This window comes from Lygodium microphyllum, chromosome 6 (genome assembly GCF_053477565.2).
Source record: "Lygodium microphyllum isolate KBCC chromosome 6, Lygodium_microphyllum_v1.1.10, whole genome shotgun sequence".
Lineage (NCBI taxonomy): Eukaryota > Viridiplantae > Streptophyta > Polypodiopsida > Schizaeales > Lygodiaceae > Lygodium > Lygodium microphyllum.
In genome coordinates this window covers 26,005,947-26,021,106 of record NC_141140.1, presented here as the reverse complement: position 1 = coordinate 26,021,106, position 15,160 = coordinate 26,005,947, and the positions used below count along the sequence as shown (strand labels likewise).

Below are 15,160 nucleotides of genomic sequence, written 5' to 3'. Positions count from 1 at the left end.
TGTGACTGGTATAGATTTGTCACCCTGTTGTGATGACGTTGTATCCACTCTTGATTGGTCAATGCGAGTTCTATTGTCAGTGGATAGAGTGTTGCAAGCAACTGTTGATGGCAACGGTTGCTTTGGTTTTTCAGAGCACACAGGCGCGTCTGAGGGTTCACCGCCATTAGGAGAGGCATTAACGGGTTCATTGGTGGATGGACTCAATGTTTTATTCCCTAGTTCTCCATCGCTCTTAGTCTCAATGCTCTTGAGGTTCACAACCACCTGTGATTGTTGTTGCCTTCGTTGTTTTCTTCTCTTTTTCTTGGTCAATGAAGGTGCATTGCTCAACGACTCAGGACCCTGAACTAGATCAACCGTTGATGTGCTTGGTTGGGCCTCAGCATTCTCTTCCTCTAGTATATCCTTACGAGACATGGCCGTGGCCTCCTGAATAGCCTTGCTAGGTTGTGAGAGCACAATTACCTCCCTTTTCGGAGAGTCTAGCTCTTCAGCCAACTCCCTTGAGTTTAACTCCTCCAGCCTAGGCTTTAGGCACTCGGAAAGTGCTGGAGTTTTCGAGGAGGTTGGTTGCGACACCTCTTCCATAGGTAAACTACTAAGGACACCGTCCGCAAGGGGTCTTGTCACGGCTAAGGGCTGTGACTGCTGTGATTCCTAATTGGAAGTAGGAGCAGCTAGTTTAGTGGGTTGGCTACCCTTGGTGGGTTGCGGGGTCAAGTCCTTAGGGCAATTAGAAGTGGTCGTTGCTCTTAGAGCTTTCCCTTGTGTAGGCCTAGTATCAATTGAGCTAGCCACCTTAGGTTGCATAGGCATATCCTTGGGCCGAGAGCCACGAATGGTGTCGTGTCCTGCCTCTTGGACATTTGGAAGCTTTGATGTAGGTCGAGATTGGGATTGAATAGCCGCACCTGACGAGTGTTGTGCTTCCTGTGTCCGTATAGGGGAAGAGGGTGCAGGAGAGTTAGGACTCCTAAGTGGCTTTGACACTAGCTTGGAGATTTGCTCGTGGCTGTTAGATGATTGTGCTATTTGCTTTGTTGAGCGCTCAACCTTGCCCTGAGCAATGTTGTGCCTATGATGCTTGCTATCCTCTTGGGGAATCAAAGGCTCCTTGGGCACCAGCGGCTTCTGCGTATCCTCAACGATTACATCTGGCATCAGCTTGTCGAGTACGGTAGGCCGAGGATCTACCCTCCGATTGGTCCCGTTTGGTTTCTTCATTTCGACCATGAGGGGCTCGGTCACTCCACTGTTGTTGACTCGAGACTTGGTTTTTCGCTTAGATCTCCTCCTACGCTTCCTTGCTCTTGATACGATCTGGCCTTCAGTCGACCACGGAGGTTTAGCAAGGGGTTTTGGCACCCAAATCCATCGGTTGCCTGCATAATACCCTTGAGCCCGAAGCCACGCCTTGGATATCCATCGTGGCGTTGTGCTAGCTCTCCATCGATGCTTGCGTCTATAAGGCTTGGGCTTCTTTTGGGGTCTTCTACGATGTTTGTAAGTCCAAAGCCTGTCCTTGGCATTGTCTCTTGATCTTCTTGGTTCAGCCATGGCCTCACTCACTGGCTCTCGTTGTTCGACCTGTGCTTGTATTAACTCTTCCAACAAGTCCTTGTTCTTGTTAATGGGCTTGACTGTTACGTCAGCACCTTCCTTGCCTTTCCCTCAAGGTTTGCTGAGGTTACCCTTGCTAAAGGTCGTGACTATCCTCACACCTAGTAATGTCAAGTATATCCTCTGAACTACGTAGTCCGCCTCACACTTGGTAGCCTTTTTGAAGGGCCTTCCTAGGAGGATTTCCTTTCCACCATTCTCGCTATTGGGAGAAACATAGAACAGGAGTGGCAAGCTTTCTGTTTCAATTGTTACAAGGATTCTGCACCTCCCTAGAAGTGCTTGTGGGTGTTCCCCGTAAGGATTAAGAGTTGCATCAGTCGGTGTGAGCTCTGGTTGGCCTAGTAGGGTCCATGATTCATAGGTCAAGATATTAAAATCTGCTCCTTCATCAATTAGAGCATCAATAGTATGCTCTCTTTTCGCGGTGAGTTTGACCCTAAGATAAGCAGGTGGTACTATGTCCTCATCTTTCGGGTCTTGGCTCGTAAATTTAAGCCTTCCGACAGATGCCCTTGAGTTCTCGACTGCACGACCAGATGTGGATTCTCCACTGTTGTCTTGGATCGTCAGTGCAGTGCTATTTAAGGTACATCTCTCGTCAAGAGTGTCATGTCTAGTCATCTTGGCACTTGTAGCTTGCTGATGTTGCATTTCGCTCTGACTAGATATGGTATGAACACAATGTCTTTGTGTTCTCGTGGTGTGGCCTTTTTGCCCTTGATGGCTAGATTGGCCCATTGATATTCTAGGGTCTCTATTTCTCTCTGTTCGGGTATGGGCTTTTGGTTGCTCTATTACAAGTGAGGCTCCATGCTCGTGCAGAGCCATTGCTACACTAGGGTCCAATTTGAAGGACCTGTCACAGCGCACGTTTTCTCTCCAACCTACCCGGGGGAGGTGCGGAGGGGGGCAGAGCCCCCTCTGCGGGGGTCCGGGGGGTAGTCCCCCCCCGGCCCGCAAGGCCGTTACGGTAAAAGCCATGCACAATTTGGAGGACCATTTATAGCCAAATTTGAACCACTTACTCTAAGTTTTAGCCCGGTAATGGATCCATGATATGGTTTCAGCTCTATATGGTTTCTCGGTTAATTTCACTGTCTTCAGGTTAAAATTTGAGAAAATCTAAATTCGGCCTAACAAGTCCGAATTGCAGGGTCCGAGTGGGTCACTCGGACGGGCCGAGGCGCATGGGCCGAGGGCTAAGTTTAGACGATTCGGACGAATTTGGACAAGGTCACTCGGCCGGGCCGAGGCACTTGGGCCAAGGGCCGAATGTGGGCCGTGGCCGAGGGCCGAATTTGAGTCTCGGACGGGTTTTTCCTCGGACAGTCCGAGGCCGACTAGAATTTAGCCGAGTGGACCGGGTGGTCCGAGGGCCGAGTCTGGGCCTCGGACCAGAGTCGACGTGACTTGGACGCACCGAATGCCACACGTGTTTTTTCGCCGGAGCTCGCAAAATTCGCCGTGCAAGGAGCTGGGGATCTTCCCCCTTGTAACTCCAGATTGGTCCTACTACTGTAGGGGAAGGTGTAGAATTACCTGGGCTAGCCAAAGATCTCCCTGATGCCAAGATTGAAGCGGATTTCCTCGCCAAGCTTTCCTCTTCTCTCCTGCTCTCCTGAAACCCTGCAATGCACACTGTGGCCTTTCTTGCCACTTCTGGCCCTTATACCCTCTTCCGGCTATGATATTGGCACCCCCAATAACTCACTTACCGACCTTAGGCATCACAAGTAAGTTTTTTACCATTTTTGCACGATTCTTGCCCTGTTTCTGCCCTGTTTTGCAACAGTAACCCTAATGCTTATTTTCTTTCTTTTTCTTTGTTTTCTCCTACTCTAATGCATCCAAATCACAAAGTAAATACCTACACTACTCCATCTCACAACATAAATCTCAAGAAAAACAACAAACCTACTTGCCAAGGAGATCGAATACCATCTTCAACCCCCTCGCTTCCTACCTATCTCAAGCACCGGTTCGGGGGAAACCCTACTCCAATGCTCGATTCGAAGCGCGCAAGCGCTCAAGGCTTGAATCCGTTTGTTCCGGCAACGGAACCAAAATGTGGGAGCTTTCGCTCAACCGCCAAGACCCACGGACCACTTATTGTTTCAAGCGTTCCAAGCCGAGCACTAATGGCTACCTCTCACATAGCCGACGCGCCATCCATATCTACGGGTGTAGTGAGTTTACCTCCATGCCGTTCGAGTTACCTCCTCTCCCGCGCACCCCGGTAGCTCCACGATCCAAGTGCAAGCTTCAAGCAAGCTCCATCTTCAAGCTCCACCCTCCAAGCTCCATTGCCGCGAGCAAGACAAGAGAAGAGAAGAAAAAGGAAGAAGAGAGGAGAAGATGGAGAGCTTCTCCTCCTCGGTCCCTCACCCTCACATACTCACTCCCTTACACTCTCACACTCCCTCTCTCAAGCACAAGCTCAAGCAAGCAAGAACAAAAAGAAGAAGAAGAAGAAGAGAGCTACTTTTGGCCACACACGAGAATGCGCTTCTCATTCTCTTTTCAACTTTATATACAAAACCCTAAATCCCTTTTGGGCGGTCATCCCCTTTTCCCCTTTTTACATGGCCGGCCATAGCCTAGGCCCTTTTTCCCATTGTCCTTCTATCTTCCTAGCTTCCTTTCCCCCGCCCATCTACATTTACAAATTGCACGGGTGAGAGCCCGGCGCTCTTTTACAAGATTTCAGGGTGTGCCTTTTTATTTTAAAATGTGTCTTTCCCCTTTTGTATTTGCCTTGGCCTTTTAAGGTTGCCCTTGCGCTTTTGGCATTTTCTCCTATTTTTTCTTCAATCACGCTACCTTTTTCCGCCTTTGCCCTGCGTCTCTTTTATTTCCTTTTGCTTTCTTCGTGTTGGGGTTAACACCTTGGCAACGTATGGCAACGTAAAGCTAGAAGGACATGTGATCAGCTTCCTTGAGAAAAGTTTAAACATCACAAAATGCTTACACTTAGTGGAGTCTGTGAAGCTGATCACCAGCTATCTTGATAGATTGAACATTGACAGATTGAACAAAAGGAAACAAAAATAAGCCTTAACAAAAGAACAATCTATTGATGAACTCTCAAGAACAACTTCTGAAGATAAAAGCACAAAATAAGCCTGTATAGGAATACAATGATAGACCAGAAATAACAAGTCCAGTAGAAGGGCTGAGTAAGCATCCAGTACAACAAGAGGGGGTGTATTATTTGATCAATGAAAGATTAATTTAGCTGGGTGTGGCCAGAGCTCGATAAAAGTCTTCCATGCTGTCATTAGTATATATGTATGAAAGTTGAAGATATATAAAGTGATGACAGTTTTGCTTTCAGTTCTCTTGATACATTTTTGTGCACTAGTCATATCATACTATTTTCAGTAGATCTGGTTGATAGTAGGTGATGCCAAAATAGAGGAAATACACTTTTGAAGCAAGATGTGAGGAGATGAGCATACTTTTAATGCATGATGGAAATAGAAGGCCCTTTGCACTTAAATCTACACTGTCAATGTCCTCAGGCAGGTAAGTTTTTACATCCTTGATCTCATCTTCATAATCCTTCTCATATCTGTGGGATAAGGTGGCTTGAGTGACTTCTTGGGCAAAGAAAGCTCAATTATTGCAGGTTTACAAAAGATAAGGTGAAGTCTTAGTGTTTCTTACTGTAGACCTATACTTTCCATCAATTCAAAAGCCAGTTCCTGAATCTGCTGATTTTCATCATTAAATCCATGTAGAATATATCTGCATTGTAACCAAAGGTGGTATAGTGAAGCTTCTTTTTTCAACAAGATTCACAACTTCAGATCACAGTGTTTAAAGCAAAAGAAAAGCAAGTGTAGTACGAACTTACGGTATCAGTTGGATTTCATGTTCCTTCCTCTCTGGAAGCTCCAGTAGCCAGCATGCAACTGTCTCAAGGAGTGCTTCTCTCACACTAACACTCCTATCGGATGAAAGGAGGGCCAAGTACTGTGTCTGCACAAAACCTCATTCTGATTTGTGTTATTTAGTGCAAAGAATGACCTTATCTTGTTCATTGAAATGTGTACCTTCACATTTGGCTGATAGAAAGCTTTTATAGGGATAATATTTGGATCAGAATATGCAGTGAGGTCATAGATGCTGTCATGTGCACCGCATAGGACTAACCTATTACCAAACAAAGGATGAGAACAATTAGTATTATATGCAGATGGAAAACCTCCAATGCCTTTTTGATGCTAAATACCTTTGAATAGCTAGCAAAGCAGCCACCCGCACACGGCAACGGTTATGGTGAAGTGCATGAAGACTTGCAGAAATAAGATTTTTGGCAACAGGCTTCAAATGGTTCCCCATTACTTTTGCAAATTTGCCTAAAGTAGAAAAGACTCCCTGTAAAACAGCTCAACAGGATTACAGCCACATAGACAAATGCGAAACAATCTGCATAAATCTGTGACTACCTTGAACATAAAGTTTAAAATTGAAATAAAAGACGTGTAAACTAGGATCTTTTGCTTGAAGAAGCAATGACAATGGAAGGTTTTAGGTCAGGTATGCAGAGTGAGGCATTAGGTCAGGAGCAAAATTTCTCAATACTGAATGCAACTGTCAAAAGCTAGAGGGGAATTTACATCAGCACCATAGTAGTGGCATTAAAAATTTTAAGAATGTACCTGAAGTCTCTAAGGCATCGCTGCAGACAGTTGACACTTCTGAGAAATATTTTTCCATTGATTATGCATACTATTTTCCATTTATCATCAGGTGGAGCCTCTAATCTAAGCCTTCTCGCCTGAACATGCTGATCCTCAGTCCCCAAAGTCCCTCCCAAGATCCTTGGCCTTGATCTCTAGAGTCTTGTAGGTTGCCATGGTCTCCAAGAAGAGGTGATACGGACTTCAAACACCATAATGATAACTTCTTCCAAGGCTCCTCACTTGTACAAATACATCTAACAATAAGCTTCACCAATAGGGCTTTGCTCTGGCAATTAGGGTCTATGAACCCTAAACTGCCTCTAGATCTAGACTGAATGGTGATGTCCCAAGCTACCTTTGCCTTGGCTGGACATCCATTTATACATGCTTGTTTGTTTTTGTGACACAATTGTTCGTTATCTCAGTAAACATGTACAAGTAGAATGTACTTCATCAAAAAGTCTATTTCAAAAAGACAAAGCATGGTAAAACACATCTGTAGTAGCAATGAGTGTCTAAATTACAAGCATGGTAGCAATTATATAAGGATTGCTAGGGCAGAAGTCAAAAACCAAAAGTAACCGTAAGGCTGAAATGACTGAGCACCCATAAAAGCATGGTCTCTTTGAGCCCAAACAATCCAGAAAGCCCAATATGTGAAAGAAAAGGGAATACTAGGAGGTTCTTTGAGAGAGTCTTCCAATCAACTAGAAGAAGTTCACAAATCTTTGACTTGGAAATCTAGTTGCAATTGTCAAGAAAGCCCCTCCAAAGGAATCCTAGCTTCCATATAATACCATGATAAATGTGGGACTGTCTTATGTGTATGGGAACATCTTAAACCGCCGGCAGGCATTTGCCTATTAACTTTTGTTCAAGAGGAAACACTCCAACCAAACATCTCTAGAAGAATAGCCTTTGCTGTGAGGGAAATTGTTTTTCCAAATTTTAACAAGATTAGATTTCCACCACTTTGAGCATTTGTCCAGATGCCCTAGTACATTGCCATGCTTGTCAACTAGGGTGGAGGAAAAATATGCAATTATACATTCATGAATTACATAACTCGCAAAGAAATAGGACAACAATCTAGACTATTGTTGCATAAGTTTCCAATCTGCAAGTTCATCAAATTCAACTTAAGGCACAGGGCCCAAGCAAAAAAAAAAAAAACTGTAACCCGATGATGATCTTTCTCCGAATGGATCGGTGATGCATGCCAAGTCCAATGTGCATGAGTACATCATGCCATTGGGAAAAGATAACACAATATCAGCATCATCAATCCATCTGGTTCTTGATTTTAGGTGATCATAAGCATTAACGAGTTCCTAATTATCAGCTTTGAAAAAACGTGAGCTCCCTGCCGTCGCATGCGCTGCGCTCCGCCCTGCTATCGTACCAGATCCCCCCCCCCCCGGCCTAGTGCCTCGCGGCGCACTGTTTCCTCCATCTTCCCCCCCCGCCTTCTGTTTGCCTACTGCCCTGCCTACTCCCCCCCGCCTATTCCCCCCTTGAAGAGCGCTGCTCCCTAGCGCTGCCCCCCCCCCCCCCCCAGCACTGCCTCTGCCTCACCCACCCCCGCCTGCTGTTCCCCCCCACCAGCCCTCCCCTCCCCCCCCCCCCCCCCGCCCTGTTCTCCCTCTGGCTTTCCCCCTGCCTCCTCCGCCCTACCCCCCCCCCCCCCGCCTTTTCCGCCCTAATCCCCCACCTCCTCCACCCTGCGGCCCCGGCCCCGTCCGGTAGGCCCAACACCCATGCTGTGCCCGTTGTGAGCCGGCCTCAGTGGTGTCCAGCACCTCCCCCACCGTCGGAAAAAAGCATTTCCTCCCTCCTCGCCATCACCCCCCCTCCTCCTCTCCAATTGTTCCCTCCCTCTCCAGCAGTAGGGACGCAATGAAAACCTCTGGTCAAACACCGGTGCATTCTGTGAGTGCCCCCCAATCAAACACTTTGCGCATCAGCCTCTCTAAGGAACAGCTCTTAGCCATCCATGCCACAGAGCTGGAGTTGACAAAAACAACGATCTTTGGTCACGTCGTAGGACACTCCCTATCTAGGGCCCAACTTCGGGATTGGCTTCACTCCACGCTGCGCTTTGGTACAACGCAAATCGCAGAGGCAGTTCTCATGGGCCAAGGGATCTTCATGGTTCGACTAACCTCTACAGACGCAGCACGTGAGCTAGTGGATAGCTCACCCTATGCTTCCACGAAGGGGGTCATTTACATGGTTCCCTGGTACAATGGCTTCACAGTGGAGGCATTTGTGCCCATAACAGGTTTCTTAGACATCCGGTCACCTTACTCTTCCACGGACTGGCAGTAGAGTATCGCCAATTAGTGGAGGACTTTTGAGAGCTCTTCGGCACAATTCTTCTCGCCTCCTTTGCAGATGCAGTGATAGCCACAAGAGTCTCAAAGGTACAGGTGGTAGCGAAAGATACAAAGAATATACCAAAGTTTCTGGAGATTGAGACAAGCGGACACTCTTTCAAGCAGCAGGCTGTGTGACTGGGCAGCCAAGGCAGTGCCTGCGTTGCCATGACTTTAGACCTCAGGCAGCAGATTGCATGCGCTTCGGAGCCAAGGCAACTCTGCCAATAGGCCCGCAGGTGGACACTGATGGTTTTGCACAGGTCCAGAGACGACAAAGAGGGTGACGGCAAGGGGGGCCACAATCAACCCCTCAGACACAGCCACAGCAGTAGGGAGCAGAGGGCGAGAGTCGGCCCCCCGGCAAAGCACCCCGTAGTCCCCCCCCCCCTTACTCGTCCCACCTGGCAGGACCACAAGCCTCCACATCCACCACCCATGGAGGTGTCACAAGCTACCTCACCCAAGATCCCACAGCCCCCACACCCCCCCCCCTCGACCCTAGCCCACAACCCCCCCTCTCTAGAGCCACCGGCCCACCCCCATACGCGCCTCCTACCTCCAACCACCCCACCAACCCTCGATCTCCCTCCTCCCCAGCATCTCCCCCGCCGATCAACCCCCCTAATCCATACCCAATAAAGGTGACCCCCCCTTTTCCCACAGGAGGTAAGGAGCCCCATATGCCAACATCCTCCACTCACCAGCAACCTAGCCCCCCCCCTCCCCACACAGCCATCGGCTCATCTGTCCCTACTGCCCGTCACACTTTCTTGAGACAGGCGCAACTGCTACCACAAGAGTTCTTTCGCAATGATCCGTGGTCCTACCTAAGAGTTGTGGAGCGCGGAGAGTTCCCGCTACCTCTGGAGGTGGGGATCTTCATGGTACACAAGTCAAGGAGCAGCAAGGTCCATTTACTAGCACCATCAGATGGACCAAACTATGTTTTCTTCCTTCAGACCTCTCACACAAGAGCCTCGACAATGACATAGATAGAGGAGAAGGTGAAGAGTCAGGTGGTAGACCACATCTCCCAGTGGATGGGAGAAGGACTAGCACTCTTTTCCCAGCAATGGCCAGGTTCCATGATGGACATTAACTGGTGGGCTAGTGCCAAGGTCCCACATCTTTTGAGCCCCTCCACAATGGAGAGCACCAATGGATGTGATCGAGTGGCCCCTGGCCCAAGCAACCCGTTGTCATCAAAAGATGATGTACCAGCGAGTCAGTAGGGTTGGTGGGGAGGAACACGGAGTGAACTCGGCAAACATGGAGAAGAGAAGAGAAGAGAGAAGAAACTCTGATGAATGGAATGATGAAGATCTGAATCATGGAGTGAATGTGATACAAGGGAACAAGGGTGCCGTAGCACAAGGAAAATGATGATGACAGCCACGAACCACGAACCACAATGTCCTCCTGAAGGGGTGTGAGGGTAGTGGAGAGGCTGGAGAGAGGAGGTGACGGACTGAATGAATCAGCTGTGAGGAATGAATGAGAGAGTGGCCTATAAATAGGCATAGTCCGTCGAGGATGGCGCCGCTTTTTGGGGCTACAAACCCTAAACGCAAAACGCAAAAACGCAAAAACGCAAACTGCGGGTGAAGGGTGAAGGGTTTCTCAACACCCCCTCCTAGGCCCAAAAAGGGAAACAAGAGAAGGGTGAGGTGGAGATTCAATGCTACATGCTAAAGAATGCTCATGCAGCAGGTGCCACTTGGACAGTGTCCCTCATGGGTAAATTGTTCACTTGTCCAAGTGCCCTAGTACGAAGATGATGAAAATATACAATGCATAGGAGGAATGTCGGACTTTGTGTGGTGCCAAGAACCATAAGGATATGTCCGTACTCAATCTCAGGAGGTGGCTCCATGCTAACAAAGTGACCAAGGCAAGAAGAGAAGAGGAGGAAGAAGATATAGAGGATCCCTAAGATCCAAGACTTCCACCAGAAAGGGAACCTGCTAATAAAGACTAGTAGACAGAGTGAACTGGAGAACCTGAAACACAACCTCGGGAGAGAAGCTACTAGCTCCCTGCATCCATGCTAGAAGGAATACGAAGGCCTCGTCACCAAGTCGCGCCTGAACCTTCGAGGTCTTGATCTAGGTGGTACCTGAAGATCCTAGGTATCAATAGAAGAGATGACTGGTCAAAGACAACCACCCCAAGAAAGTAGAGAATGGGTGAAGAACTTCATGTGGAGTAGGTTCCCGCTTTGTGGTGGGAAGTGAGGGGCCCCTGCTGAAGTCGAAGAAGAAGTAGATGCCCCCTCTGAGGACAAAGAAATAACATTCCCCTCTGAAAGTAGATAGGGAATCCAAAAACTCATGGATCACGGACTCGAAATGTCTGATGACGAAGGAAGTGCCGCCAGTCGTGCTGAAGAAGGTATCCGAGGTGCCGAAGAGCTCCCAGAGGTAGCCTCTTGAACTTGAGTAGTCGGGGGTGGGGAAGGGTGGGGCTCAGAAGGAGAAAGAGGTGGGCAATAGTCGCTTCTCTCAGTGGAGTAGACTAGGTAGCCGAAGAAGAGGAAGGAGTAGAGCAGCCACTGGCTCTTGAAGGAGCGTACTGACGAGGAGACGGTATTAAACAATCACTGTCTCTCGATGCAGTGGACTACAGAAGCGCGGGCCGTGGTAGCCACTGTATCGGAAAATAAGTGGGAGAAGACTGTCGTTGGCATTGCAACGATCTTCGGGAGGTCATAGCGCCAATCGATCCTCCATGTGCTCGAAAGGACTTAGTGCGCATCAGATGCATCTTATTGCCTTGAGCATAGTACTCTGATAGCCAATGTAGAACGATCTCTGTGGCCCAGAAAGGAGAGGTGGCACAAGGAGTGCCTGGTGGAAGACGCATATACTCTGAGCGGGGTGGGGAGCAAGGGTCGAAGTCGGCAAGCATTGGTGGTGTGTCCGGTGATGCCACAATAGGAGTACTCAGTAGTCTGATCATCTGTTGGTAAAGAAGCCATGGATACCAGTGTGCCTTGTTGAAGAAGGAAGAGGTCAGCCACCATGAACCACGAACTGCAATGTCCGCCTCAAGGGGTGTGAGGGCAGTGTGAAGCACGAACCGCAATGTCCACCTCAAGGGATGGGAGGGTAGTGGAAGGGCTAGAAGTGAACTGCCAGTGGGAGGAGGATGTAACCAGCAGTAAGAGATTGCAACCAGTAGAAAAACGCAAGTGAGGAGAGAGACTAAAAACGCAGGCAGGACAGCCTGCAAGAGAGAAATACTAAAAATGTAGGCAACAGGTGAGAGAAAGACTAAAAATGCAGGCACGACAGCCTGCAGGAGAGAGAAAGACTAAAAACGCAGGCAAGACAGCCTACAAGAGAGAGAAAGACTAAAAACATAGGCAGCAGGACTGTGATGACGTGGCAGGCTGTACGGCAGCAAGTCTGCACAGGAACAACAATCGCCTGACTGAAATCAACTAAAAACTGCATGAAGAGGGTTGGAAATCAAGCGCGCCAACTGATGGAGACAGCAATGGACAGCTTCGGCTGAGATGTCCTCCGTGAACGGGGTGTGGACAGCAATCTAAAACACCTAAACTCTACAAAAATGAGATGTTGATGCAACAGAAAAAGAGAAGTGGATGCCGAACTTGCCACCGGTCTTTACCTTCACTAGAGTAGAGGATCTTCAATGCTAGGTGAGCAAATCCAGCTCTGATACCATGTCAAAAGATGACGTACCAGCCAGACAGTAGGGTTGGCGGGGAGGAACACGGGGTGAACTCGGCAAACGCAGCAGGACTCCTAAAGGTGGACTCCTGGATTGTTAGAGGAGACTTTAACAACTTGGAAACCTTAGAGGACCAACAAGGCAAAGGCAGAAACTACCAAGGCCTGTATGGATGGGGAGGAGCAAGAGGCATGAAAGGTCTTCCTCCTCGCAGTAGGAGCACGTGATGCTTGGAGAGATCCAGCTTTTCACAGGAGGGAGAGGTCGTTGGACTTCTCTTGGGGATACAGGCGGCTGGGCGGAGTTCTATTGGAGCAGTTGGACAAGTTTTATGTGGGAGAGTGTAGATACACTCGCAGAGGTCAGGTAGGGCACTTGGCCAGTACCACTTTGTTTGATCACTACCCGGTTCTCCTGACACTTGATGCCCCAGCTTCAACCCTAGACACACGATCTTGTCAGATCCCTGACTCGGTCTACAAGAGAGAGAAGGTGAAGAGGTAGATTGAGTAGCTTTAGACTAGGGAGTGAAAGGTGAGAAGGATCGAAGCTTGCTTAGAAGTAAGCTATAGCAGAGAGAAAGAGCAAAAAGAGAGAGAGACACAAATGGAAACTCCAACAGTCACAATGTATGACCGGGCCTTCCTTTATTCAAACTGTCACTAAAAGAATAAAGAATAAAGTGACAGTGACGGGCGCCCGCCACCTGCAGTGTACAGTGGTGGATGCTGTCAGTGTAGTAATACACGGGCGGCTAGACAGAGGTGCCTTTACCCCCAACAACCTTCCACTTAAAGGTGAATCTGCCCCAGTGAGAAGTGAAAAGAAAAAGAAAAGATAGTACAATGTACACATGTACAACAGGATGAGGAAAACCATCATCTCATTCAACGCCCATCAATCTCCTGAGGAAGACAAAGCGCTCAGTAGTGAGGCTTTTCGTGAGCAGATCTGCAGGATTTTCGTTAGTGGAGATCTTGACAAGGTCAACAGACTTGTCCTCCACAACCCCACGTATGAAGTAATATCTCACCTCAATGTGCTTCGTCTTCACATGGAAGACCAGATCCTTGGCTAGCTGAATAGCACTCATAGAATCAGAATGCAACGTAGGTATAGTATCAATCCCAAGGTCATGAACCAAACGGCCCAACCATATGGCCTTCTTGCAAGCCTCAGTGGCCGCAACATACTCGGCCTCAGTGGTAGAGAGAGTTGTATACTTCTGAACCCTGGACATCCAAGAAACAGCACCTCCAACATAGGTAAAGACATAGCCGAAAGTGGACTTTCTACTATCTGCATGTCCTATATAATCAGAGTCTGTGTAGCCCACAGCTCCTGTATCCTGGCTGCCATAGCAAATACACATATCTGTTGTGCCCCTCAGGTATCTCATGGTACCCTTTACGGCATCCCAATGCTTTTTGCCAGGTGTAGCAATATAGCGTGCGACAACACCAAATGCAAAGGTAATATCTGGACGAATGACTATCATGGCATACATCAAACTGCCCATGGCTGGTGCATAAGGGATCTTGACCATCTCGGCCCTCTGCTCATCTGTCTGCGGACAATCGGCTTATGAAACCTTCACATAAGAAGGTAATGGACAACCAATAGGCTTTATGTCCTACATGCGGAAACACTCAAGGACTTTATGAATGTACTCTCTCTATGAGAGGTAGAGTAGTCCCTGATGTCTATCGCTCTTAATGCACATACCAAGAATGTGAGAGGCATGTCCCAAATCCTTCATCTCAAAGCTCTTCTTCAGCTGAGATTTAAGAGTATCCAGCTTATCATGAGCTTTCCTTGCTATCAACAAAGGCATGGATCCATAGCACTTCTACTGTAGCCCTGTGACTGCATAAAGGCATCAAACTTATGATACGAGCCCTAGGTGCCTACTTCAATCCATAAAGACTTTTCTTCAACTTGCACACTAGGTGCTCCCTGCCAGGTTCTGCAAAGCCCTTAGGCTACTCCATGTATATCTCATCATACGAATCCCCATACAAGAATGCAGTCTTGACATCCATCTGGTACAAGTCCAAGTCAAGCTACACGACTAAGGCCAAAACCAAGCATAGGGTAGTCATCTTGACCACAAGAGAAAAGACTTCATCAAAGTCAACTCTATGCTCCTATTTAAAACCCTTAGCAACAAGTCTTGCCTTATAAGCCGGCTTAGGGTTTCCATGGGTACTTTTCAGCTTATACACCCATTTGCATGGCAAAGCCTTCTTGCCCTGAGGCAGTGCAACCAAATCCCAAGTCATATTCTTATGCAAGGAGTCTATCTCAGACTGCATGGCCCTCTCCCAAGAGTGACAATCACCCCTGTGCATAGCCTCATCATAGGTGAGAGACTCTCCTGCATCTATGTAATGCATCGAGGGCTCAAATCTATCAGGTAGATGTCCATCTCTAGTAGACCGTCTCACAGCAGGCTCTGCGGCCGGTCCAACACCCTGGCCATGTGTACCAATTGCTGTGCAGGCTGTCCAACTGGTTGTGCAGGAGCACGTGGCTCCTCCTAGAATATAACCCTGCATATCTCTACCACCTTCTCAGGCTACCTATACATCTTGTCTTCATGGAAGACTGCATCATGGCTGCAGATGACTTTCCGCGCTTGCGGATCCTAGAGGCGGTAACCCATCTCGCCTACATCCCCATAGCCAAGGAAAATGCATTTGACACTTTAGGATCCAACTTAGTACGCTTGTCTTTGGACACATGGCAAAATGCCTCACATCCAAAGACACA

General features: G+C 48.1%; 1 protein-coding gene across 1 annotated transcript in view; it reads right to left on the bottom strand.

The window, feature by feature from the left end:
• The window catches only part of LOC148034396 (uncharacterized), a 130,799-nt gene that overhangs the window by 53,787 nt on the left and 61,852 nt on the right, over nucleotides 1-15,160 (bottom strand). The window contains exons 4-8 of the mRNA XM_087679351.1: nucleotides 5,861-6,006; nucleotides 5,682-5,781; nucleotides 5,483-5,607; nucleotides 5,293-5,373; nucleotides 5,085-5,197 (exon numbers count right to left, since the gene is read on the bottom strand). Of these exons, the coding sequence (XP_087535477.1) occupies nucleotides 5,085-5,197; nucleotides 5,293-5,373; nucleotides 5,483-5,607; nucleotides 5,682-5,781; nucleotides 5,861-6,006 (565 nt within the window). The remainder of the gene's footprint in view (nucleotides 1-5,084; nucleotides 5,198-5,292; nucleotides 5,374-5,482; nucleotides 5,608-5,681; nucleotides 5,782-5,860; nucleotides 6,007-15,160) is intronic.